Here is a 10,688-nt window from a genome sequence, read left to right on the forward strand (position 1 = left end):
TCCCAGAACTCCCTGCCTTCTCTGTGCAAGCACCTCATCATTCCTGCCACCTGGAGACTCTACATGGTAGCTGGGCTGCCAAGGATGATACTCCAATTTTGTGGCATGTGATTCAGGCCTGGCCAGTCATCAGCTCATCCCCTTGACCAAATAAATTCATCTAGTATGTGGGTCTGTCACCAAGATGAATGACTGGAGTCTTTTCTATCAGGACCCTTCTTTATGCTTTGAGCTGAGTGGAAGAAGCCCTCCTGTTCCTGGAGGTACTCGGCTGGAATGTTCCAAGATGAGAGCTGATAGTACGCCTCCCCCCTTCCCAATGTAGGAAATGGTCTGCATGGTGGAGAGAGAACAAGGAAGGGCCAGCAGGGCATAAGTCAGCCAGTTTCCCTGGATCTGTGGGCTACCCAATTCTTCCTAACAATGTGCATGTGGGTCTGCCTTAGGGCTAGTGGAATGATGGACTCTGAGTTATAGCAATTGTCCTCAAAGTGAGTCCAGCTCTTGCAGACAAGGACAACATGGTACTTGAATTTGAGAGGTGAGAGGTGAGACCCTCAAATACCCTGGACAAGACCCCTTGCCAGGGTCCTCTGATCATCTCCTATCCCCAAATATGGGTTTGGGATGTGGCTCAGGTTAGTATAGGGCAAGGGGCTAGAGACTGGTTTGGTGGAGAGAAGGGGAGGAATGCTTTGCAGTCTCAGGAAGTTTTTCTGATGTATAGAAGGGCAGAAGGCCATCACATGTCTGAGAAGACAAAAAGGCAGGTTGAGGTATGAAGAAAACTCATGCTGCCCATGGCACTTTTCATCTGCACCATGTTTGACCCTCAGAGTAAGCTATTTGGGGTCAGGGTCATCACTTCCACTTAACAAAGAGAAAATGAGTCAGGTGTGGTGGCATAGGCCTATAATCCTAGTGCCTGGGAGGCTGAGGCAGAAGGATTCCAAGCCAGAAAGAGCTATGCAGTGATAGCCTATCTCAAAATGGCAAATAAGCAAATAAATAGAGCTGGGGTGCTCTGCAGTAGAGCACACAACTACACAACTAGTACATGGGAGGCACTGGGTTTCAGCCCCATCATACCCATGTGCATGCACACGCGCGCGCGCGCGCACACACACACACACACACACACACACACACGGGGTAGGTGGGGGGTGTTCAGCTAGTAAGGGTTGGCATACAGACAGAACCAGGTAGATGTAGCTCTGAAGTCTACTACCGCCACAGAGCCACATGGGCCCGACTGTAGGATTTCAGGCTGATACTCCAGCCTGCCAAAGCAAGCATGGCCTGCACCTTTCAGAAGCTGCCAGGCCACCCACAAATGGCAGCTCTGCACCTGGGACTGAGCCTATGTATCTATGTGAGGTGTCCAGGGAACAGCTGTTTTTTTATTTTTTAACCTTATGTGTACAAGTGTTTTTAAGTGCACACGTGTCATGCAATGCCCATCAAGGCCAGAAGAGGGGCATTGTATCCCCTGGAACTGGAGTTATGGATGGTTGTTAGCTGCCAGTGGGTGCTGGGAAATGAACTCAGGTCCTCTGCAAGAAAAGGCAGTGCTCTTAATGGATGAGCCATTTCTCCAGCCCTAAGAACAGCTGTTTGAAAAAATAAAACCAAGTATGTATACCAAATCACTGCACTTTAAAACACACGAAGACTGGTAGAAGTAAAGGGAAAAAGGCAGACCAGGCATAGATGAAGACCTGTTAAGACTCTGGTCAGGAGCCAAGGAACACACAGACAAAAATAAAGGAAAAATACACAGATTTCAATAATGCTATCATGTTAATGAATATTCACAGAATGCCTTAAGAAGAACAAAACATACTTCTTTACAAGTGAAACACTTACCAAAAGAGACGATAGGTTGGGCCATAAAACAAACCAGAATAAATAGCAAAGGACTGAAATTATTCAGCATATTCTCATCAAAAATAATATTAAACTCCAAATACCTAGAAAATCCGTAAGTATTCAGAAAGCCCCCCGCCCTTTTTGTCTTTTTTGAGACAGGGTCTCCCTGTAGCCCCAGCTGGCCTGAAACTCTATGTAGACCAGGCTGGCCTCAATCTCACATTGATCTGCTTGCCTCTGTCTCCCTAGTGCTGGCACTAAAGTTGTGAGCTACTATGCCCAGCATATTAACTTGTTTTATTCTTTGTCTCTCCTTCCAAATCTGTTCAACTCCAACAAGGTGGAAACTAAGTCTCTCTGACCAACTGTCTCTCCTACCCTTCACACAGGGTCTGATTCATAGGTGGGACTCAAGTACCTACCAGATGAATAGATATAATTAATTGCTCTACTACTACCCCTGTCCCCTTCCTGTCAATGAGCACTTCTACACCCACTATGAGATTTCCACACTCATAAACCAGTTCTCCAGCCCTCTCCACACTAGCTGGATGCCCAGCAATTTGACTCAGTTCTAACACTGACTACCCTCTATGTAGACCAGGCTGTCCTGAAACTCACAGAGATCCACCTGCCTCTGCCTCTTAAGTGCAGTCTCAGGAACCCCGCCCGGCTGAAAATAGCCGATTTTTAAGAAGCCTGGGTAGGCTGGTTTTCAAGCTTCTGCCTCTCACCACATCCACATTTCTTTCTGCTTTGCAATCCAGGGCCTAGGGCTCTGCCAACCTACTTCTACTCAGCTGGCTCTATCTTAACCTCTGCCAACAGGGGCACTCCAGGGAGAAGGGAAGGCGGCTCCTTCCTGACTCCATGTGCATGCTCCTGTGTGCTTGCAGTGGCAGCTTCCTCCTGAAGCAGCAGATGTAACCACCTTACAGTTTTCCTAACACTTGCCTCTGAGCCCATTCATTGCCTCCTTCCCACACACACCAGTACAGCTGTGTAGCATCCCGTCTATGAGGTCTGAGTGGCAGAACTGTGGGACTGCACTTCCTTATGCTAAGTTTAGTAATTCCAAATTCCTCACTTTGCCCCTACTCTGAGGATTTGGAGTTTCTACTGCAGTTCCTACCTTTGTGGTAGTATCTCCTTTTCTTTCAATACAAGTCTTTAATTGCACCATAAAAGTCACAAATGCATCTCATAGTCCGGGGTCTTGTTTCTGTGGCTGGAACACAGATCTTATTCATCTGCTTGCTACACTATTCCTTTTTCAGAAACTGATATGCCATCCCCCAAAAGGTCTGATATCTTTGTTTTTAACTATGTGGCTTGCTGAATCAAATCAGCTAAATTTGAAACAAATTCAGTAAGATTTCCTTCAAGGATTAACTCATCTTTCTGGGCCTGGGATACTGAACAAGTAACACCTGCCCTCATCTAAATCATCTAAATAAAAATGTATTTTTTACCCAAGAAATTGTGGATTTCAACCAGAGACCCATTCTCCTGGATGATGACACTAATGGGGAAGTGAGCAGCCACAGACTTCTCTGGTAACAGAAGCCCAGTGCATAGAAGTCCATGTTCTCTGTATACCTACAGACAGCAACAGCAGTAGCCTGATACCTTTGAACTCCCTGCCATTCGTCAGCCTAAAACTACTGCTTTATTTACATGGCATCTGTCTGTTTTGTTTTGAGATAGGATCTTATGTAGCTCTCAGACTGGTCTCAAACTTCCTGTGTTGCCAAGGATAACCTTGAATTCATGATCCTCCGTCCTCTGTAATCCTGCTGGGATTACAGACGAGCACCCCCACACCTGGGAAGGATTCTCAGTTCTACAGTGTGACTCAAGTCCTTCTGGAGGGCTCCTCTGAGGCCCTTTACAATAACTGCCTTTCTTCAGAACACTGACATTTTCTGGAATGCTGACAGCCTGATTGCTGATAAGTAACCTTGTCTTCATTCTTATAATAGATGTTCAAAGAAGGAACATTCCTTTTTATTTTGAGACAGGGTCCCATGATGTAACACACTGGTGACCTTGAACTCTCCATTTTCCTGACTTTGCCTCTTGAGTGCTTTCATCACCATGACTGTTAATCAGTTGGGTTTTTTGTTTTTGGTCTTTTTGAGACAGGGTCTCCCTGTAGCCCCAGCTGGCCTGGAACTCGCTATATGGACTAGGCTGGCCTTGAACTCACAGAGATCTGCCTGCCTCTGCCTACCGAGGATTAAAGGAGTGTGCCACCACACCCGGCTATTTTTTATTTTATGTGTATGAGTGTATTGCCTGCATGTATGTGAGTGCACCCATGTTGTGCAATGCCGCGGAGGTCAGAAGAGGGCTTTGGATTCCCCTGGAACTGGAGTTAAGGATGGTTTGTAGCTGCCATGTGGGTGCTGGGAATCAAACCCAGGTCCTCTGCAAGAGCAGTCAGTGCTCTTAACCACTGAGCCATCTCTCCAGCCCCTAGACAAGCCTTTCTTAATCTTTGGTGCTGATGGCGCTGTTTGGGGAGGTTTTAGATGTGGCTATCCTGGAAGAAGCACATCATGAGGGGTGGACTAGGGAGTTCTTAAGCCTTGCCAGATCTCCAGTTGCCCCCTTGCTTCCTATGCCTATGTGATGATGTGAGAGCTTAGCTTCTGCTGCTCCTGCTCTAGCCACCTCCAGCCACCATGCCTCCCTGCCGTGATAGACTGTAATTCCCCTGGAACCGTGAGCTCAAATAAACTCCTCATTCTATAAACTGCTTGGGTCAGTGTTTCTATCACAGCAACAGAAAAGTGACTAATACAGCATGAAACAGCATGCTTATGGAGGTCGAAGGACAACTGGCAGGTGTCAGTTTAGTCCTTTTACCATGTGGTCCTGAGGACTGAACTCAGATCCTCAGGCTTAGCAGCAAGTGCCATTACTGAGTCATCTTGAAGACCCTTTCTGGCTTTATATCACATGTAAAGGACATGGCAATGCCCAGGCATTTCTGGACATTCTGTCGTTAGTGGGGCAGGTACTGACATCTAGTGGATAGAGGAAAAAAATGCTGATATGCCCAACCATAAAGAATCTTAAGTCTAAAAGTCAACAGAGTTGAGGCTATGAAACTGCGTTCCACAGTTCAATCTAGTAATTATCTCCAACTCCTATTTCTCTCGTCCTTTCTTCTTGGGATCAGTGGCAAGTCCTAAAAGCTAACACTCATCCTGAATCTAAGCATGTCTTTCCAAATGTTCACTGACATGGTTGTCATCTCCAGCCTGTGTTACCAACGGTCTTCCTGCTTCTGTCTTCCTAGCACAGATTTCTCTATGTATAGCCAGAGAAATCCCTTCAAAACAAAATCCCTCCATGCTGCTCTGCTTATGCCCTGCAATGGCTTCCCACTACACTTTTTTTTTTGGTCTTTTTGAGACAGGGTCTCCTTGTAGTCCCAGCTGTCCTGGAACTAACCATGTAGACCAGGCTGGCCTTGAACTCACAAAGATCCGCCTGCCTCTGCCTCCCTAGTGCTGGGATTAAAGGCATGCGCCACCACACCTGGTCCCCCACTACACTTTTTATTGCCTGCCAAGCTCCCTGGCAGCCCTGCTCTTCCTTTCACTCAGCTATGGCCACACTGGCCTTCCTGCTGTTCTCTGAACAGAACAAGCCTTCTTCCCCTCAGAGCCTTTATATCCTCCACTTCTGTCTGCAAGAGTCCTTCCCCCAGGGTCTACATTGCTGTACTCACTATTCACATCTTCTGCTGAAATGTCACAGAAGCCTTCCCTTCCCTCCGGTCTTTCACCCTGCTTTCTTTTCTTCAGAGCATTTGCTACTATTTGTAACTTGTTTATTGTCTTTAGTTATAAGGTAGGCAGAGGAGGGCCTGTCTGTCTTATTCCTTGACATATTTTAGGGCTTCCCATGGTGCTTGACACTTGCAGGCATTCAAATGTTTGCTGATGGAAAGCATTAAAAAAAAAAAAAAAAAAAAAAAAAAAAAAAAAAGAGAGTTGGAAAAGTCAATCTCACTCCATCCCAGGCCTGTAATCTCGGCTATCTGGGAAGCTGAAGCAGGACTGCACATTCAAGACTTCTCTGGGCTATAGAGAAAATTCAAAGCCAGCCCAAGCTAACTTAGTGAGACCTTGTCTCACAATAAAAACACTGAAAGGGATGGGGCTAAAGCTCGGTGCTAGGGTTGTTTTAGTATGTTCAAGGCCCTGGGTTTGATTTTTAGTACTGCCCCTCCAACCCCCCCAAAAAAATCTGATTCAAAGGCATGTGTTTCCCACAATTTAGCACCATTGTACTAGTTAGTGCCTAAACAATTCATAAAACACCATCACTGGGAGTTGACAAGGGGCAGACACTAAGCCTCAAATATTCTTGGAGAAGAAGGTCCGCAAAGGCTTGGTATCAGGACCAAACTGGGCAAATATGGCCATGATCCACCATCCAAAGGTATTATGAAAGGGCCAGGGAGGCTGGAGGCCTGTGAGAAAGCAACCATGCAGTTATGTCCAGGGGACAACAGGGCAAGATCTGATTAAAGCACCAAGCTCACAGAAGGGAAGGGCAACAACCCAACAGACTGTTTCTTCGTATCTGTTCAAGGTCCACACAAAAATGTCTTTTTAAGACCTCATTTCAAAAAGTCCTTCTGAAAAAAAAAACAAGTCAGAGGGATGCTTTGACAGCACGGCTTTCAGTTAGCTGCTTACATGGACACAGAGGAAGGAAGAAAAAGGCTAGACTAGACTAGCACAACCTCTAACTATGAAACTTGGACAAACTGCTTGTGGTCTGACCTTCAGCAGCATTAAAAGAGTACAATTCTTCCCACATCCTAGATCCCTGGGAGGACTTGCTGTGGTGAACCTTTTTTTGGCAGGTAACAGAAATGCTGACAAAGTACAATTTCCATGCCTTCCTCATAAGCATGGGACTGTCAGTTGTCTACTCCAAACACACAGGAACTTTTGTAAAACTGTATCAAATACCTTTAGTTTCTTTAGTTCTAATTGGTACTGCTGTAAATTACGTTCGCATTCATTTCTGCTTTCTTTAAGGGCCATGTTTTCTTGTTCCAACTGTCGCTATAAATTGAAAAAAACATAAAAAGGTCTTAGTTACATTATCTCCTCCTGGACAGAGCTGATCTCTCTGACATGGCCCCACTGACTTCAGATCCTTAGCACCCATGTAAGAAAGCTGGGCATGACGGTGCACATCTGGAATCCCAGTGCTAGTGAGGAGAGAAAGGCAAATCCCTATAGCTTACCAGGCAGCCTGTCTAGCCAAATCAGTGAGTTCCAGGTTCACTGAGAGACTGTCTCAAAAAATAAGGTGGAGAGAGCCTGAGAAAGACATTTGTTGCCAACATCTGGCCTCCACAAGTGAAATGATCTTTCTTTTAGTCACTATAAGGGTAGGAGTAAGCAACAGGGTACGGACAAGTAAGAAAAACACTAAAAAACTGCAAGCCTAGGAGTGTGGCTTAGACGAGCACTTGCCTAGCAGGTATGAGGTTCAGTCCCTGGTGCCTCATGAGGAATAACAGGCTTCTCAAAATGCGGGACAGGGAAAAGGATCATGGAAGAGATAAGTTATTAGAAAGGAGTAATATGGGTATCAGAAAAAAATGGAAAAAGCTGAAGAGAAAGGTGGGAGAACACTAGGAAGTCCCTGTGGTGCCCAAGGAAAAGAAAACTCATTTGCTGTGCATCTCTTAAAGAGTAGCCTCTCCCTCTTCTTGTGGTGCCATGCTGCAGTGCCATAGCATGTTGCTGCTGTCTAACTGGGACCACCTGCCAATCGAAGATGGCCCTTTTAATGGCCAGCTACAGGGGCATGGGTGGGTCCGGGGGCAGGCAGTTTCCAGGCCAGGCACCCAAGACTGGAGCAGCCTGGGGATCACCAATGACTGCAGAAGAAAAAAAAAAAAAGTAGACTTTTTGGCTGGGTGTGGTGGTACACGTCTTTAATCCCACTTGGGAGGCAGAGGCAGGCGGATCTCTGTGAGTTCAAGGTCAGCCTGGTCTACATAGTGAGTTCCAGGGCAGGTGGGGCTACAGAGAGATCCTGTCTCAAAAAGACCGAAAAAAAAAAAACCCTAACAAAAAAGTAGCCTTTTCACATCCAGTTAAATACCTATTGGAAAGATGTGAACTGCTCTAATACAGTGGTTCCCCAACCCGGAGAGGAACCCTTCTGGTCAAGTGTAGTGCTTCAGCACAGTGCTCCTGCCTAGACTCCCTCCCTCTCTACTCACCATTCCCTGCTCTGAGGCTGTCTGGTTAGCCACCCATGTCTGTTCCAAGGTGGCAATCTGGGCCTCCAGTGCATGAGTGTGCTCCCTGAACTGCTGTTCTATGACAAGAACCTGCTCTTGTGAAAGGCTTCTCTCCTGGTTTGCAGTGATCTGTAGGAAAATCAGAGGACAGTCAAGGGACAAAGATTTCAGAGACGGGCCTTGATCTCTGTCTTTGATCTCTTCTGCCCTGGTGTACCTATAAATCCTTGCAGGTTCTGCCTGCTGCTGCTGGGTCTGGCCTGCTCTGGAACGTGAAGTCCGGCATTGGTCTTGATGCCACTGGTATACCCCTCATGGTATGTGCTGGGAACCATCCTGTCCCCAGACACAGACCTCCTTCAGTTATCTGCTAGACTTCTTTTGCTGAAGCTTTCCCAGGGGAAGCAGAAGAATGCAGTGAAGACTAGGGCTATGCATAAGAAAGACATGGGCCTTGCCACTTGCTGGCTATGAGCACACAGATGACTGACTAATCCCTCTTAGAGTATGACAGTGCGTATTTCTTAGGAGTGCTGTGAGGACTAAGTGAAAAGCACTACTCACAGCCAACAAACTCAGAACTCAGCGCTGGCTGCTCTTCCCTGGCTTCTAACTCAGTAGCCCACTTCAGGTGTGGTGACTGCTCATTTACTTGTTCCCTTCTTCTCAAGGTTTTGACCTATTTTTCATACCTCTGACTGAAAGGTAAGCTTTAACCCCTTGAGGATCCACAACAGGGTGGGAATTACCAGTTAGTCCAGGGCTCTGGGCAACTCTGACCCTCCAGCAGGACCCTCCCTGTCTCTCTCCCTCCAATTGCTCTGTTCAAATCCAACACAGCTGTGTCAAGGTCGGTGCAGAGGGAAATGGCACCTGACATACAGTAAACACTCACAAGCTTCTGGATCTGGGCTTCCTGGGCAGCCACAGTGTTCCTGCTCTGGCTGAGCTGCTCCTCAGAGGCCTGTAGACTCTGCTCCAACTCCTTCACCTGAGGGGAAACAGAAGCATGCTGTACAAAAAAGTGAGCAGTTTACTACATGGTTTAAATTTTTAAAAAAATATTGGGGAGGGGCTTTCTGAGACAGGATCTCTCTGTAGCCACAACTGGCATGGAACTTGCTACTATGTAGACCAGGCTGGGCTTGAACTCCCAAGTTGTGGGATTAAAGGCATGCCACCATGCCTGGCATGATAATTTTTAAAAATATTTTATGTGCATGAGTGTTTTACATGCATGTATGTAAGTATACCTATGCATGCAATACCCACGGAAGCCAGAAGATCCCCTGGAACTAGAGTTCCAGATTCCCTGGAACTGGAGTCATAGATGGTTGTTAGCCACCAATATGGGTGGTGGAAACCAAACCCAGGTCCCCAGTGCTCTTAACTGCTCAGTCATCTCTCTAGCCCTGAATATATGGTTTTAAAATTCAAGTCAGAAACTATGTATGGTGGCACACACCTATGATCTATCCTCAGAACACTCAGGAGGTAGAGGCAGGAGGATTAGAAGGTCCAGGCCAGCTTTGGTTATGTAGTGAGTTTGAGGCCAGCCTAAGCTATCTTAAAAAAAAGAAAAAGAAAAAACCAGAAAAGGCCAGCCATGATGGCTGTGGAGGTAATCTCTGCACTCAGGAGGCTAAGACTGGAGGACTGCTGCAAGTCTTAGGCCAGCCAGGGCTAAACAGTGAGGGCCTATCTCGAACTAAATAAAATAAAAGAGCCAGGTTGTGATGGCATACCCCTTTAATCCCAGCACTCGGGAGGCAGAGGCAGGCAGATCTCTGTGAGTTCAAGGCCAGTCTGGGCTACATAGTGAGTTCCAGAACAGCTGTGGCTACAAGGAGACCCTGTCTCAAAAAGACCAAAAACAACTAACTAAATAAATAAAAATAAGAAAAAAAATTGAACCAGGAAAAAATATTCAATTCAGGGACATAGAGGCTGCTCAGTAGTAAAAAGTGAGAATAGCAAGGCCCAGCTTCAGTTCCTGACATGTGCACACACAACCACACACACATACACACACACACAAAATTCAAACCAGTTTACATAAGATACTATAGAAATGAACAAACTAGGCCTAAGTCTAACATTGTAAAACAATACTACTCTAATGTTTTCAAGTCTTTATGACTTTTTTTTACAAGTTTATATACAGTTTTCTAAAATATTATTTATTATTTTTATTTATTTTTGTCTTACATGTGCACACACAACCACACACACATACACACACACACAAAATTCAAACCAGTTTACATAAGATACTATAGAAATGAACAAACTAGGCCTAAGTCTAACATTGTAAAACAATACTACTCTAATGTTTTCAAGTCTTTATGACTTTTTTTTACAAGTTTATATACAGTTTTCCAGTTTAAAAATGCCAGTGGAATTATGGTAGGGATTGTATGATCTGTAGATTACATTTGGTAATTAATTCTGTCAATTCAGTGGCATAGAAGTACTTTTGATCACTTAGTGTCTCCAGTTTCTTCTTCAATAAGATAAAGTTTTCACTAGA

The 10,688-nt window shown here is 45.6% G+C and overlaps 1 protein-coding gene and 1 pseudogene across 6 annotated transcripts in view; one reads left to right on the forward strand and one right to left on the reverse strand.

The window, feature by feature from the left end:
• Golga1 (golgin A1) overlaps window positions 1-10,688 on the reverse strand; it is a 67,374-nt gene that overhangs the window by 10,196 nt on the left and 46,490 nt on the right. For 4 of the 6 annotated variants that reach the window (XR_003848073.1, XM_029559580.1, XM_008824731.3 and 1 more), the window contains 3 exons: window positions 9,054-9,149; window positions 8,138-8,287; window positions 6,867-6,962 (listed from right to left, as the gene is read on the reverse strand). Coding sequence is in view for 5 of the 6 variants with exons in the window: in XM_029559580.1 (XP_029415440.1) it covers window positions 6,867-6,962; window positions 8,138-8,287; window positions 9,054-9,149 (342 nt within the window). In the remaining variant the exon portion in view is untranslated. The remainder of the gene's footprint in view (window positions 1-6,866; window positions 6,963-8,137; window positions 8,288-9,053; window positions 9,150-10,688) is intronic. The other 2 variants (XM_029559585.1, XM_029559590.1) reach the window with 2 other exon arrangements.
• LOC115069073 lies at window positions 7,621-7,714 on the forward strand (annotated as a pseudogene).

Source organism: Nannospalax galili, unplaced genomic scaffold (assembly GCF_000622305.1).
Source record: "Nannospalax galili isolate Female #2095 unplaced genomic scaffold, S.galili_v1.0 scaffold290, whole genome shotgun sequence".
Lineage (NCBI taxonomy): Eukaryota > Metazoa > Chordata > Mammalia > Rodentia > Spalacidae > Nannospalax > Nannospalax galili.